This window comes from Megascapheus bottae, chromosome 8, assembly GCF_031878675.1.
Source record: "Megascapheus bottae isolate mThoBot1 chromosome 8, mThoBot2.hap1, whole genome shotgun sequence".
Taxonomy (NCBI): Eukaryota; Metazoa; Chordata; class Mammalia; order Rodentia; family Geomyidae; genus Megascapheus; species Megascapheus bottae.
The window spans coordinates 64872452-64889291 of record NC_143516.1 but is presented as its reverse complement, the minus strand read 5'-3'; the positions used below and the strand labels follow the sequence as shown (position 1 = coordinate 64889291).

Below are 16840 nucleotides of genomic sequence, written 5' to 3'. Positions count from 1 at the left end.
AGTCTCAATCAAATAAATGACCCTGACATTGTCCAATAATTGAAAAACAAGGGCAGGAGGAATTTCAATACCAGATTTTAAACTATTACAGAGCTATAGTAACCAAAATAGCGTGGTACTGGCACAAGAACAGGCCCGAGGAAAAATGGAAAAGACTGAAGCCCCAGAAATCAACCCACAGAATTGTGGCCACCCAATTGTTGATAAGGGAGCAAAAAGTGAGGCTGGCTGAACTTATTAGGCACCTGCAGAAAACCAAAGTTGGATCCTTCTATGTCACCCTTCACCAGGATTAACCCCAAATGGATCAAAGACCTCGTGGTAAAAGCAGATAGCCTAAAAACTTTACAATACAGAACAGGAGATACACTAGGTCTCCTTGGGACACGCCAAAACTTTCTCGTAGAAGACCCAGGAACTATACAAATCAAAGAAAGTTTGGATAAAGGGGATTGCATTAAACTGCAGAGTTTCTGGATGGCAAAGGACATAGATAGAAAGATAAATAGAGAGCCCACCGAGTGGGAGAAGAATGTCAACAACCAGACAACACACAAGGCAACACATCTAAAATATATCTACAGCTCAAAAAATTGAATCACTCCAACACTAATCTTCAATGAAACCACCATCCCATTAAAAGATGGGCCAAAGACTTGAAGAGAGGCTTCCCTGAAGAAGAAATAAGAATGGCCTATAGACACATGAAGAAATGCTCGACATCTCTGGCCATAGAAGAAATGCAACTCAAAACAACTCTGAGATTCCACCTCACGCAAGTAGAATGGCCATGATCAAGAAATCCAACAACAACAGATGCTGGAGGGGATGTGGCCAGGAGGGATCACTACTACACTGTTGGTGGGAATGTAAACTCCTTCAACCACTATGGAAAGCAGTATGGCAGTTCCTCAAAACACTAAACATAGAACTCCCCACTGTCCCAGCAATTCCACTACTCAGCATTTACGGAATCGTCCTGAAACAAGGACAAACTAAATCCAATATCACAACAATGTTCATTGCAGCACTATTTACCATAGTAAAGATATGCAACCAACAAAGATGCCCCTCAGTTCATGAGTGGATCAACAAGATGTGGTATTTATGCACAACGGAATTCTGTGCAGCCATCAGAAAGAGTGGTAGAGGACTTCCCAGAACCAAGCTGCGTATTGACAGCTGGACAGCAGCTGTGGTTTCAATCATGTGCCAGTTGTTCTTTCTGTGCTGGGGAGGATTTCACATACACATGGGCAGCAGCATGCGCTTCTCAGATATTCTCCTTTCTCCCATGACTGTCCTGATTCCTCTGAAATCATCAGCCAAACTGTGAAAAAAAAGGCAATCTAGGAAGCATGGCCTAGGCGAGCAGCAAGATCAATACTCATGGAGACAAGCCCTGGACGTAGGATATCCCTGACCCCTCCAGATCCTCTGGGAAAGAAGAGCACGTTATATGAAGAACATCAGGAACCTCAGAGATTCCATGAACAGAATTCAAGTGTCAGCAACCATGATTAGAAAACTTGAGCTACTTTAGCAAGAACTGACAACAGGAAGACATTGGACTGGATAGCTTCTTTCTTAGTGCCACTGCCTGGAAAGACAGGGAGAAACTCTGGTGGCCATAGTTTTATGAGGGACCCAGGAAAGGTGCATTGAAACTGGGGACTATCCACCTAAAGCAGGTTCCCACTTGCCCCCAAACCAAACCGGACAGAGTTAGATGGGCATGGGGGTGCAAGAACACCTGTCATTATGACTCCACCCATCCCACCTGGATCACAAGTGTCCGGCCACACCCCCGATTACTTACTAATTCTCTCTGACCAATGGGAAGCAGGAATTGGAGCCACGCCCACATGTCATGTTGCCTAGTGGCACTGGTATTCCCTCCGTTGGATTACACCACTACAGCTGTAGAGGAAGATAGAGGTGGCTAAGTGGTGAGTGAGAGAATTCAGGTAATTTGGGAGAAATAGCAGGAAAAAAGACATAGTTCTTACTGATTGGGAGAGGAGAGGTGATCTTAGAGAGCCTGGGAATGTGGCCCGCCCATCTTCCCCGTCCCAGTGCTGGGATGTCTGAACAAACAAGGAGAAAAAAAATAGATGCAGGGAAGAAACTCCTGCAAGAATACCAGCAGAAGAAGTGTCCGAGTGGACCTGCAAACGTGAAGAACAAGAAGAAAAACAAAAAGGGAGGTAGCCCCAAGACAAACAACACGGGACACTGTGACTCAACTGAGGGTACAGCCAAACTCCAGGCTGACCCCGAGCCTCCCCTGCCTTTGGACACAGTCACAGCGGCCGAGGTCAAGAGTGTCACAGGTCCCAATACCACCAGGGATCTGGAGACAAGATACCAACACCTGCTGCTTGCCCTGGACTCCAGCAAGGTAACAATCCAACAGCTGTGCAGTGAGGTGCAACAACTAAAGAAGGAAAAGGAGAAGACAGCACATGAGCAAGAAGCACTGAGAACAGAGCTGGAAATCCACACGCTCTCCTTACAAATGCTGGTTTCCCAAGAAGGGGATTTGCAGTCTGCCCTGGCCCACATGGAAAAGGTAGCCAAGGAGAGAGAAAGAGAGCATGAAGATCTCACCAGACACCTGCAGGCTTCACAGCAGCGCTGCCAACAGCTAGAGAAGACAGTGTCTGCACTCACCACCATGCAGAATGGGACTGAGAAGAAGAAACTCCAGCTCCTGGAAGACCTCAATAATGTGAAGCTTCAGCTGCAGGAAAAGGCCCGAAGCTACGATGACTTGGACGCAGCCAACGCTGAGTTGCAGGAGAAGATCAAAGTGCTCTGGACTCAGAAGACCAACATGAAGAACCGAATTGGAAAATTTCAACAAGCACTGGGGGAGCGGGCAGTGCTGAAAAGACAACGAGACAATCTGAGAAGCCTGGTGAGCGCACTGAAGCTGGAGAGAGACACCTTTGAGGAGGACCTGAGGGTGGAGAGGTCCACGTGGAAAGACAAGGTCCAGCAGCTCACAGAGCAGATGAATCAAATGAGAGAGGAGAGAGAGCAAGCGGGGAGGCAGGTGCTGCAGCTAGAGACCAACCTGGCCCAACTGACAAAGCAGCTGGCAGAGCCGCAGCCCCCCACAGGACCATCTCAGGCTGAACAGCAGCTGCAGGCCCAGGCCTGCCAGATGCAGAAGGACATAAAGATCCTGGAGCACCAACTTCACACCCAGGTCCAGGAAAACCAGAGCCTTAGACTCCAGACCCTGCAGCAGCAGGAACGGCTGCGGATCCTGGACAAGAAGGACAAGGAAAGGGATCAGAACATCAGACGCACCTGTGTGCACAACGCAGCGCTGCAAGAGCAGCTGACCCAGCTGCAGGATGCTTTCCACAGGCTGAGCTCTGAGAAGGAGGACCTGGCCAGCCTCCTGACCTCAGAGCAGCAGGTGAAGGAACAGCTGCAGCAGAAGCTGGAGCAGCGACAGGAGGAGGTAGAAGACTGGAAAGAGGTGGCTGCGACCAGGAGCCAAGCAGCTGAGAACCTGCAGGAGCTGCATGGCCAGTGCCTGGCCCAGCTGCAGGAGCTCAGAGCCACCTGTGCTCAGCACGTGGCCTACAATCAGCAGCTGACCTCAGAGAAGGAGGCACTGCAGCAGCACCTGCTGAGGCAGACCCGGCTGCTGGAGCACCTGGAGCAAGGGCAGGGGCACAGCAAGTTGGGGGACCACAGGGTGCCTCAAAAGGACACCCTGAAGTGCCTGGAAGCAAGGAGGCAGCAGCAGGAGCAACCACAGGCCCTGCTCAGCTTCCTGGCCTTCCCTAAGGAAGGTGGAGAAGTGAGAAAGGAAGAGGAGATGAGTGAGGAGGCAACTCCAGGGGACCTGACTGTCCCCACGGATGTAGAGAATCCTCAAAGCTTGAGGGATTTTTACCTGAAGGTGCTAGCAGTCGCTGAATCCACAAAAGACAGGCTCAGCCAGCGGCTGCAGGAGGAGCAGGCCCGCTGCAGCTGCCTGGCCAACCTGGCAGCCCAGTGCCAGACGAGACTGGAGCACCAGGCCCTCTTCCCCAGAAGCTGGAGCCATGGCGGGTCTGGGGACCGGAAGCTGGACCTGAAGGTGGCTAACAATCAGCCGACAATCTGCTTCCTCCACGCCCTGCCCGACAACGTGGACTTCCAGAGTCCAGTACGGGACCTGCAGCTGCAGTGCAGCCAGCTGTCTGAGCACATGGGCGCCATCGAGGCGTCTCTTGCGACCTGTACAGAAGAGATGGCAGTCCTGGAGGAGCTGCACCGCGAGAAAGCCCAGTATGTCCACCAGCTGACCCGGGAGAAGATGGAGAGGAGGAGAGAGCTGCAGGAGGTGCTGCTGCGGCTTGCAGGACCTGGCACGGGGTGCCAGGGCAGGACACAGGCAGACCCCAAGACCCCCGCTGCTGGCCAGGCCTTGTCCCCTGTGTCGGGCCCAGGATACATGGAGCTGAGGGAGGAGCAGAAATGCTTGGCCCAAGGGCACCTTGAAGACCGCGGGAACCCTTGTCCTGGAGAGGCCTCCCCCGCGGGACATGTTGTGCTGCTGATGCCCGACCTCGAGAGCCCCCAGGAGCCTTCAGGCTGGGGCAGCCCGCGCCTGGGCCTGGGCCCTCTCCTCTCCACACTGAGGCACATGATGAGCTTCCGTCCATGACTTCCCAAAGCCTTGGCACAAGTGGCACAGAGACTTAGGCAGCCGCATGGCGTCCTCACAGGACCTGATACCATGGCTCAGCTGCAGGCCACACCTGCCAGAGACTGCTGGGAGGTCACCCCGATTCTAAGACACCTCAAAGTCCACTGATTGTAGGGGCAGGGGCTTCTGCTGGGCTTATTACTAATAAATTCTTTGCAATGATAGTTGAGCGTGATGAGGTAATTTTCCCTTAGCATATCAGTGATAGTGTATTTCCTGACATAGAGTTTTACTGATTTCTGGAATCATTCTCCTAATTTTGACTTAAGGTAAAAGTTTTTTAGCAAGTGAGTTAATATACATTTTAGAGTCTGGTGCATTTGTGATTCTTAAATATCCCTCCATAATGGCAACACTGAATTCTCTTATGTGTATTTTAATATACCACAGTGATAGTACACTAAGGTGAAACACTAGTACAAACTGAGAAAGAGTAAAAGGTTATTAGGTTCTGACAATCCAGAAGTGTTTCTGTGCCCCAAGTGGTAGAGTGGTAGCACTGAGCAGAAGAGCTTAGGGAGAATCCATAGGCCCAGAGTTCAAGCCCCACAAATGACAAAAAAGAAAGTCTGAAAATGTCGACACGAAATAAATATTACTGGAATAAGCAGAGGTCTTCTGTATTGGGAAAATATATACCAAGGAAGTGCAGAAGTGTATTGCATAATAAAATATGCAATATCCAGCATCTCAATTTTTCATTCATTAATTTTGTTTTTGTTCATGGGATTTGAACTCTAGGCCTGGGCAGTGTTCCTGAGCTATTCAGCTCACAGCTAGCACTCTTATCACATGAGCCACAGTGTCATTTTTGTTTCCAACTGGTTAATTGGAGATAATAGTTTCATGGCTTTTGTGCCCAGGACTGCTTTGAGCTAAAATCCCCAGATCTCAGCCTCTGGAGTAGCTAGGTTTACAGGTGTGAGCCACTGGAGCCTGGTTCATTTATTTCTTTTTCAAGTGATTAATATGGCATACAAGTCATAGAATCTAGTGAAATATTAAAATTTCAAAAAAAACATGGTTGAAAAAAAAAGGTTAAGGTACAAAATATATTTTACCTTGGACAGTAACAATTTAAAAATGAAAATTCAAAACTATTAAGAATAGCTTTCACGTTTTTTTCTGAGGTTTCCTCTGATCAGATTAACCCCTTCCATCATCCTCTCTGCTGCCCTAGACTCATCCCTGTGCCTGCCCAGACTCAGTTCTTGATTCTCACTGCCTTGATCACATGTGTGCTGCCTGCATTTTCACCCTTGCTTCCATTTCATTCCACCATCCCTTCCCACTACCCCTGCTTAGACTCTCTACTGATTGTAGAAGCATGCATCATGTGGAAGTGTGCCAGTCACGAGGGAAAAAACCTGAGCAAGAATATGAAGCCCTGAGTTAAGCCCCTCTAGTGGGAGTCACCGACACACACACACACACACACACACACACACACACACACACACACAGAGTCTTGGGCACACACACAGGCAATTACACATATTTTTGCTTAGCTCAGTGTCTGGGTCATTGGTATGTATACTTTTCTCATATTAGTACTGAGAGATGGAGCCCAGGCCCTACTGCTGGAGCAGTAGGAGCTCACTCCAGACTCCTTCCCAAATGCCAGTCACCTTTCTGCACATATGTGAAGATCCACACCCGCAAAATGACTCAAGGAATCACACGCAGAGACTGAGACTTGCCATTGCCTTAGCTTTCTGGTAGAGAAGTCATACACATTTCTCCTCATTGAAAAAATAACACAAGAGAATCTGAAATCAATTTTCTTAACTCAAGGTATGGTAAGTATACCCCTTTCAGACACCAGAGCCAAACCCACACATCAATCATCCCAAGTGATTTTTAAATCTAGGTAAATAGTCCTCCTCGAGATTAGTGCTAGGAGTCTCAGTCAAACAAATGACCCTGACCTTTTCCAAGATTTGAAAACCATTGAAATTAGTCATTTGTTTTATTTGGACAGTAGGTTAAGTGTCACAGCCGGCACATCCCTTAGAGAAAGTGACTTAACATAATAAATTATGAAAGAGCACACAGAGTTCCCAGGACTCTTCTTATTCTCGACAGTGTAAGTCAGCAATTCATACATAAATCTATGGATAGCACCGACACAGAGTCTACACACTGCCTAGACCCACAGGGATCTCTCTCCTTGAGAGACATGTGAGCTTCGCCTCCTGAAATGGGCATCACCATGTCCCTGAAGGTCCCACGTTCTTCGGAACTGCTCACTAGTCATCAGTCACAGTCATCAACTCTGCCTTTGGTCACAGTCCTAGTGAATGTTTAAGCATTGCAGTTTGGAGAAAAGGAATATCTTACAATCTGGAAGTGATGGCTCAGGCCTGTCGTTCTACCTACTGAGGAAACTGAGATCTAAGGATGGAAGTCTGAGCAGAGAAGTCTCAGACTCTTAAGTACCCACCCAAAAGCTGACAGTGGAGTTCTGTCTACCAAGAACAGGAGCTTTGGCTAGTGTGTCCACAGCTGGCCCAGAAGAAGATGGAGAGGAGGAGAGAGCTGCAGGAGCTGCTGCTGCGGCTTGCAGGACCTGGCACGGGGTGCCAGGGCAGGTACACAGGCAGACCCCGAGACCCTAGCTGCTGGGGAGGTCACTTCCCCCACGTCAGGCCCAGGGCACATGGAGCTGAGAGGGGAGCAGAAAGGTTTGGCCCAAGGGCACCTTGAAGACCGCGGGAACCCTGGCCAGGGAACATGTTGTGCTGCTGACGCCCGACCTCAAGCGCCCCCAGGAGCCTTCAGGCTGGGGCAGCCCGCGCCTGGGCCTGGGCCCTCTCCTGGGCCTGGGCCCTCTCCTCTCCACACTGAGGCACATGATGAGCTTCCGTCCATGACTTCCCAAAGCCTTGGCACAAGTGGCACAGAGACATAGGCAGCCGCATGGCGTCCTCACAGGACCTGATACCATGGCTCAGCTGCAGGCCACATAGGCCAGAGATGGCTGGGAGGTCACCCCAATTCTAAGACACCTCAAAGTCCACTGATTTCCAGAGCAGGGGCTCCTGCTGGGCTTATTACTAATAAAAAAAAATTCTTTGTATATTTAGACGAAGAATAATGAGATTAGTGAGATTAATTTCCATTACCTTATTAATTTTTTCTGATGAAGTTTTATGGTTTATGAAGCAGTTCTTATAATTTAGATTGAAGGTAAAATTTATTTTCTCAGGTGAGTTAGTTTATATCCTTAATAGTTCTTTGCGTTTGTGATTCTTAAATATTTCTCCATAACAGCAACAATGAATTTTCTCATGTGTATTTTAATAAACCATAATGATAGTACACTACGGTGAAAAAAAAACTACAAACTGAGAAAGCTTAAAACATTATTAGACCTGGCGATCCGGAAGTGGTTCTTTGACTCAAGTGGTAGTGTGAGAGCACTGAGCTGAAGAACTTATGGATAGTGTCCAGGCCCAGAGTTCAAGCCCTATGACTGACAAGAATAAAATCTTGCAAGTTTGAGAAAATGAATAATGCTAATAACAGTAATAGAACAAAAGCAGGTATCCTGTATTGGGAAATCATACACCAAAGAAGTACAGCAACATACTGCAGAATAATGTGTACGATTACGGAACATCTGTATGAGAATATAAAGCACCTCAGTTTTTCATTGATGAATTTTACTTTGTCAGTCGTGGGACTTGAACTCTGGGCCTGGTGTTGTCCCTGATCAGTTCAGTTCAGTTGTCCACCCTAATCCCTTGGGCCACAGCACCACTTCAAGTTTTCCTGTGGTTAATTGGAGATAAGGGTCTCTGACCTTTTTTCCTGGGTTGCCTTTGAACCACAATCCTCAGATCTCAGTCTCCTGGGTAGCTAGGATTATGGGCATGTGACACCGGCACCTGCTCATCTAGGGATTTTTCAAGTGGTAAATATGGCATACTGTTCACTGAACCTAATGAAATTTCAAGAAAACAGGGTTGCAAGGTAAAACGTTAATATACAATATATATTTCACGTTTACATAGTAACAATCTAAATGAAAAGTCACAACTACTCGTAGGAATAGTTTGCACTTTCAGGGAAGATGGCACCAAAACCCTAGGGATGGAGCCTAGCTCTCTCCCTCCCACAGAAAGGAGTCCAAGGCTGGGGAGTCCAAGGAGGCAACTCTCCTAAGAAACTTGCAACTACAAATATAGGAAGCACCAGGGAACTACACAAACTGGCAATGAAAAACTGATAAAGCTCATAATCAATGCATTCAAATAATAAGAAACTCCAAGACCCATGCCCCATCCCTTGCCACAGAGCCTCAGAGCCACAAAAGCATGTGCCAGGCACACACTGATCAGGAAGGAGCCTTCAATACCACAGAACAGCCCACAGCCAGACCCCAGATCAGCAAGTAGCCCACCAGGATTCCCCCACCCCTTAAGGAGAGTAGTTCTGGTGGCAAATTATAGAACATAACGTAGACACCTCTCACTCTTGCCCAAGAAGGATAGGCAAACATTGGGGGAGACAAGGAACCCAGAGTCCTGCTCCTCCCAACAGCACCCTCCCCCAGGCCACTGAGACTGGAGATGGATGGGCGGAAACACCCAGCACCCCAACAGCAGGTGTGGGGGTAGGTGTGTTTGCCCGTGTAAGCCAATACCTGGTAGGGCGCTCTACCTCTGGGAGCCCTTGGCAAGCCAGCCGGGGGTGGTCACGCGAATGAGAAACAGAAAAACACACAGCCAATAAAAGCCCTGTGCCACCAGTGGAAATCAGGGGTATGCTCTGCCCTACTGAAGAAAAACAGAAAGAGCAGGGACAGCAACGCCGAACCACTGTGGGGAACTGGAGGGCAGACCAGCAAAGGCCGATCTTGTACTCTGTGAACCAGAAAGGAGCTGCTCTGCCCTACTGTGGAAACCCCCAGAGTACACGTCCTCAGCCAGGCCCAGCCTCTGGAAACTGTGCAGCCAAACTAGTACCATTTGTGCTGGCTAGCTGAAACCCAGGAGTGCAACTGCATGCAGCCTTTGGATCTTGTGGGCACACCAGCAAAAGCTGCATGCTCAGACCCAGAATTGGGAGGACACACCACCCCACTACAACGGTGCTATGTAACTAAGATACAACTATGTGTCTCCACTGAGAATAAGTGGGCATGTCAGCGGTAGCTGCTCACTCACTCCTACTGGGAATTGAGAACATGCTCCCTATTGGCAACTGAGAACATGCCCTGAATAAGGGTATACAAACAAAGAGAGAGCACCTACAGCTGAGCCCTACTGTATGTCATCAGGTGTGCAAGATAACCACCGCTGTGCTACCCAGCTGAGACATAGGCATGTGCAAAAGTATCAAGTGCCAATCACCGTTCAGAGCAGGAGACATGCCAACAACAGCTACCTGCTCATACCGAGAATCAGGTGTGTGCCCCACTCACTGCAATAGAACCAATGGTGCACTGCTTCTGAGTACCTGATGGACAAGTCCCAACCCCTGCTCTATCTAGCTGAATCCCAGGTTCGTACACATAACTGTGAGCCACTGCTGGGGATCAGTAGATGTGTCAGCAAAGGCAGTGTGCCTCTGCTGGAAAGCAGCCATACAATCCTCCTGACCCAGAAATACCACAAGTTCACATCCACAGCTTGTCCCAGCTACCCGAAGCCAACTGTGGAGACAATAACAATTTCATCTGGGCTGATAACCAAGCAGATGCACTTATCCCCAGAGAGAACCACAAGCCCCAAACCAAATGAAGACTGCCACCTACTGGCCACCAACATACCAAACTAAGCGCAGTAGGTGGCAAGCCCTGAAGTCCCAATGAGGAAATCACAGAGACAAATCTCGAAATGTATAAATAACCAAGGTCCCACACAAACCCCAAAAGGAAACAAGAGGGCGAGAAGACACCATGCAAAGAGATGATACAAGAAGGGATGGGAGGCAAGACACCACTCAAAGAGATGATATTAGACCTGGCCAAAGAAATAACAAGAGAACTCAAAAGCAGTTCCAGGAATATAAACGAAGGGGATGCAACACTTAATCACCAGGATTAGAGCAGAAAACTTCCCCGGTCTCACAAGAGAAAATCTCACCCACATAAAAGAAGCCTATACAACATCTAATAAATAAGACCTCAGAAGGAACTCTGCCACACACATCATAGTAAAAATTTTAGACCTTATATCTCATATTGTTACAGTCTCTTACCTTGTTATCTGATACACTGAATGCCATGTTTATTTGTTTATTGTAATAGGGTAGGGAAGGGGGTAAATCAAAATGAGGGGAGGGGGTTGGGGATGGGAAATTGGGACAAAAACATGAGAAGGGGTAGCAATATTTGTTAAGTAATGCACCTTCTATCTGGCGAATACAATGTAACCCTTCTATTAATTACAATAAAAATATATTATTAAAAAATACATTAGACCTGAATAGTAAGGAGCTGATCTTTAATGCTGCAAAACAAAGAAAGAACTATACTACAATGAGAAGAAAATTAGAATCACTGCAGGCTTCTCCATGCAAACCCTCAATGCAAGAAGAGCATGGAAAAAATATCATCCAAGCCCTGAAGACCCACAAGTGCCAACCCAGACTGATACATCCAGTCAAATTAGCATTTACATTTGAAAAAGAAACAAAAAATCTCATAACAAAGGACAGTATATGAATTAATGCACACTCACACTAAGCCAGCATTTCAAAAAATATTAAATAATCAAGAAAAAAGAGCAGAACAGCAGGAAATCACATCAAGAAGCTATCATCTATAGATCACTTAGCACAAAAGGGGGAAAAAAGAAACAGAAGGAAGAGTAAATAATAACAAAGAATGCTAACCACTTCTCCATAATTACCCTAAATGTGAACGGAATTAACAATCCAATCAAAAGAAGAACAGCAGATTGGGTTCAGAAACAAGATCCATCAACTTTCTGTCTCCAAGGAACACAGTTCACTGCCAAAGACAGAACAAATGCCAAGGGAAGGGATGGAAAAGAATGATTCATTTCAACACACCATTCAAAAAAATCAAGAGTAGCAATCTCAATCTCTGACAAAATTAACCTCTCAGTAATATCAGTAAATAAAGATGCCCACCATATATTAGTAAACAGGCCAGTTCATAACCAGAATATTACAGGTATAAACATTTATTCTCCCAACAGGGGAGCACCTAAGTGTGGCAAGCAAACACTTATAGAGTTACAGGACAAGACAAGCTCAAACACAGTCATAGTGGGAGATTTCAATACACCACTCTCACCAAAGGACGTATCAGTCAAGCAAAAGATAAGCAAAGACACCTCTGAGTTCAATGACACCATAGCCCAGCTGGGCTTAGCAGACATACAAAGTGTTTTCCGCCCAATGGCAAAACACTATACATTTTTGTCTCCAGCCCACAGAACATTCTCAAAAACAGATCATATAATAGTTCACACAAAGAAACTACGCAGATACAAGAGAACTGATATCATCCCCTGCATTCTATCTGATCACCAGGAAATCAGACTAGTTCTAAACAGTATAGTACAGTGTAAAACCCATTCAAACTCTTAAAAGTTGAATAACCCCCTTCTGAATAATACCTGGGTTACAGAATAAAGCAAATAAGGCATGGAACGCTTCTTACAACGCAATGACAATGAAAAGTACATCACAACAGAAGAGACACAGCAAAAGCAGTCCTAAGGACCAAATTTATCACCCTAGGAGCCCATATCAAAAAGACAGAACAAATTCATGTAAATAACCTAAAGAAGCAATTAAACCACCGAGATGAGCAAGAAAAAGTTACCTCTTAAACAACTAGAGAAACAGAAAGGGCAAAATTAAAAGAAATTTCTGAGATTGAAATAAGACCTACCATATATAAAATTAATAAATCTTAAAAAGCTGGTTCTGTGAAATAGTCAACAAAATCCACAGACTCCTGGCGAGATTAATCAACAAAGGAGAGGGGAGACTCAAATAAACAAGATTAGAGATGCCACAGGAAACGTCACAACCAACATTCAAAAAATTCAGACCATCCTCAATAAGTAGTTCCAGGGCTTATATTCAATGAAACAGGAAAATTTATTGAAATAAATGATTTCTTAAATAGACATAGGCTGCCTGCATTGAACCAAGAAGAGACAAATCAACTGAACAAAGCAATGTCATACAATGAGATAGTGGAAGCAATCAGAAACATGCCAAATAAAAAGACCCCAGGCCCAGATGGTTTCACTGCAGGATTCTATATGAGTTTTAAAGATGAGTTAAGACCCATACTTTTGAGACTCTTCCGAGAAATACAAACAAAGTGAGCCAGCCAGCCCAAACACATTCTATGAAACCAATATTACATTCATCCACAAATCAAGGAAGGGACCAACAAAAAAAGAAAACTACAGACCACTCTCTCTGATGAACACAGACACTAGCCTCCTCAACAAAATACTAGCCAAAGAATCTTAAAAAACTTATACCCTATGATCAAGTAGGAGTAATCCCACAGAGGCAAAACTGCTTTAACATTTGCAAACCAATTAATGTAATACATGATAATAATAGATGTAAGGTTAAGAATCATATGTAATTTCTCTGGATGCTGAGGAAGGATTTCAAAAAATACAGCATCCGTTCATGTTGAAAGCACTAGAAAACACAGGAATAAGTAGTACATTCTTTAAAATAATTAAAGCTATGTGACAGACCTAAGCTAAATGACCCATTTACCTTAAAATCAGGAATAAGACAGGGAAGCCCACTCTCTATACTTCTCTTCAATATAATGCTGGGACACGTAGGCAGAGTAATAAGGCAAGAGAAGGACATCAAAGGGATCCCCATAGGAAAAGAAGAAAATAAACTATCCATATTCACAGATGACATGATCCTATGCCTGAATGACCCAATAAATTCCATTCCCAAACTCTTAGAACTAATAACCAATTTGGCAAAGTGGCAAAATACAAAATCAACCTTCAAAAGACAGTAGTCTTCGCGTACACCAAGAATAAAAAAACAGAAGGAGGAATCAAGAAATGATCCCATTTGCAAGAAACAATAAAAATATATAGAAATCAACGTAACCAAGGATGTAAATGAATTATTTAATGAAAACTATAAAAGCCTAAAGAAAGAAATCAAGGAGGATACCAGCAAAGCACTCAAAGAAACAATAAGCAAAGACATTGAGACTTGTAAATGCCTGACTTTCTGGTAGATAAGTCGTACACATCTCTCCTCATTGAAAAAATAACAAGAAAGCTTCTGAAATCATTTTACTGTTACCAAATGTACAATAAGTATACAACTTTCACACAAAAATCAAAACTCCAATTTTAAGTATTTAACCCGGGATCTGAAACCACCAGAGCCATGCCCACACATCAATCATTCTAACTCAATTTTAAATCTATGCTAATGGTCCTCCCCTAGAGTAGTGCTAGGAGTCTCAATCAAATAAATGACCCTGACATTGTCCAATAATTGAAAAACAAGGGCAGGAGGAATTTCAATACCAGAATTTAAACTATTACAGAGCTATAGTAACCAAAATAGCGTGGTACTGGCACAAGAACAGGCCCGAGGAAAAATGGAAAAGACTGAAGCCCCAGAAATCAACCCACAGAATTGTGGCCACCCAATTGTTGATAAGGGAGCAAAAAGTGAGGCTGGCTGAACTTATTAGGCACCTGCAGAAAACCAAAGTTGGATCCTTCTATGTCACCCTTCACCAGGATTAACCCCAAATGGATCAAAGACCTCGTGGTAAAAGCAGATAGCCTAAAAACTTTACAAAAAAGAACAGGAGATACACTAGGTCTCCTTGGGACACGCCAAAACTTTCTCGTAGAAGACCCAGGAACTATACAAATCAAAGAAAGTTTGGATAAAGGGGATTGCATTAAACTGCAGAGTTTCTGGATGGCAAAGGACATAGATAGAAAGATAAATAGAGAGCCCACCGAGTGGGAGAAGAATGTCAACAACCAGACAACACACAAGGCAACACATCTAAAATATATCTACAGCTCAAAAAATTGAATCACTCCAACACTAATCTTCAATGAAACCACCATCCCATTAAAAGATGGGCCAAAGACTTGAAGAGAGGCTTCCCTGAAGAAGAAATAAGAATGGCCTATAGACACATGAAGAAATGCTCGACATCTCTGGCCATAGAAGAAATGCAACTCAAAACAACTCTGAGATTCCACCTCACGCAAGTAGAATGGCCATGATCAAGAAATCCAACAACAACAGATGCTGGAGGGGATGTGTGGCCAGGAGGGATCACTACTACACTGTTGGTGGGAATGTAAACTCCTTCAACCACTATGGAAAGCAGTATGGCAGTTCCTCAGAACACTAAACATAGAACTCCCCACTGTCCCAGCAATTCCACTACTCAGCATTTACGGAATCGTCCTGAAACAAGGACAAACTAAATCCAATATCACAACAATGTTCATTGCAGCACTATTTACCATAGTAAAGATATGCAACCAACAAAGATGCCCCTCAGTTCATGAGTGGATCAACAAGATGTGGTATTTATGCACAACGGAATTCTGTGCAGCCATCAGAAAGAGTGGTAGAGGACTTCCCAGAACCAAGCTGCGTATTGACAGCTGGACAGCAGCTGTGGTTTCAATCATGTGCCAGTTGTTCTTTCTGTGCTGGGGAGGATTTCACATACACATGGGCAGCAGCATGCGCTTCTCAGATATTCTCCTTTCTCCCATGACTGTCCTGATTCCTCTGAAATCATCAGCCAAACTGTGAAAAAAAAGGCAATCTAGGAAGCATGGCCTAGGCGAGCAGCAAGATCAATACTCATGGAGACAAGCCCTGGACGTAGGATATCCCTGACCCCTCCAGATCCTCTGGGAAAGAAGAGCACGTTATATGAAGAACATCAGGAACCTCAGAGATTCCATGAACAGAATTCAAGTGTCAGCAACCATGATTAGAAAACTTGAGCTACTTTAGCAAGAACTGACAACAGGAAGACATTGGACTGGATAGCTTCTTTCTTAGTGCCACTGCCTGGAAAGACAGGGAGAAACTCTGGTGGCCATAGTTTTATGAGGGACCCAGGAAAGGTGCATTGAAACTGGGGACTATCCACCTAAAGCAGGTTCCCACTTGCCCCCAAACCAAACCGGACAGAGTTAGATGGGCATGGGGGTGCAAGAACACCTGTCATTATGACTCCACCCATCCCACCTGGATCACAAGTGTCCGGCCACACCCCCGATTACTTACTAATTCTCTCTGACCAATGGGAAGCAGGAATTGGAGCCACGCCCACATGTCATGTTGCCTAGTGGCACTGGTATTCCCTCCGTTGGATTACACCACTACAGCTGTAGAGGAAGATAGAGGTGGCTAAGTGGTGAGTGAGAGAATTCAGGTAATTTGGGAGAAATAGCAGGAAAAAAGACATAGTTCTTACTGATTGGGAGAGGAGAGGTGATCTTAGAGAGCCTGGGAATGTGGCCCGCCCATCTTCCCCGTCCCAGTGCTGGGATGTCTGAACAAACAAGGAGAAAAAAAATAGATGCAGGGAAGAAACTCCTGCAAGAATACCAGCAGAAGAAGTGTCCGAGTGGACCTGCAAACGTGAAGAACAAGAAGAAAAACAAAAAGGGAGGTAGCCCCAAGACAAACAACACGGGACACTGTGACTCAACTGAGGGTACAGCCAAACTCCAGGCTGACCCCGAGCCTCCCCTGCCTTTGGACACAGTCACAGCGGCCGAGGTCAAGAGTGTCACAGGTCCCAATACCACCAGGGATCTGGAGACAAGATACCAACACCTGCTGCTTGCCCTGGACTCCAGCAAGGTAACAATCCAACAGCTGTGCAGTGAGGTGCAACAACTAAAGAAGGAAAAGGAGAAGACAGCACATGAGCAAGAAGCACTGAGAACAGAGCTGGAAATCCACACGCTCTCCTTACAAATGCTGGTTTCCCAAGAAGGGGATTTGCAGTCTGCCCTGGCCCACATGGAAAAGGTAGCCAAGGAGAGAGAAAGAGAGCATGAAGGTCTCACCAGACACCTGCAGGCTTCACAGCAGCGCTGCCAACAGCTAGAGAAGACAGTGTCTGCACTCACCACC

The 16840-nt window shown here is 45.7% G+C and overlaps 1 protein-coding gene across 1 annotated transcript; it reads left to right on the top strand.

The window, feature by feature from the left end:
• Positions 1-2677: 2677 nt before the first annotated feature.
• Positions 2678-4672, top strand: LOC150060062 (golgin subfamily A member 2-like). The gene is made up of 3 exons (XM_090337771.1): positions 2678-3103; positions 3215-3475; positions 3590-4672. Exons 1-3 carry the CDS (start codon positions 2678-2680, stop codon positions 4670-4672), a joined length of 1770 nt encoding a protein of 589 aa, XP_090193897.1.
• The last annotated feature ends 12168 nt before the right edge of the window (positions 4673-16840 follow it).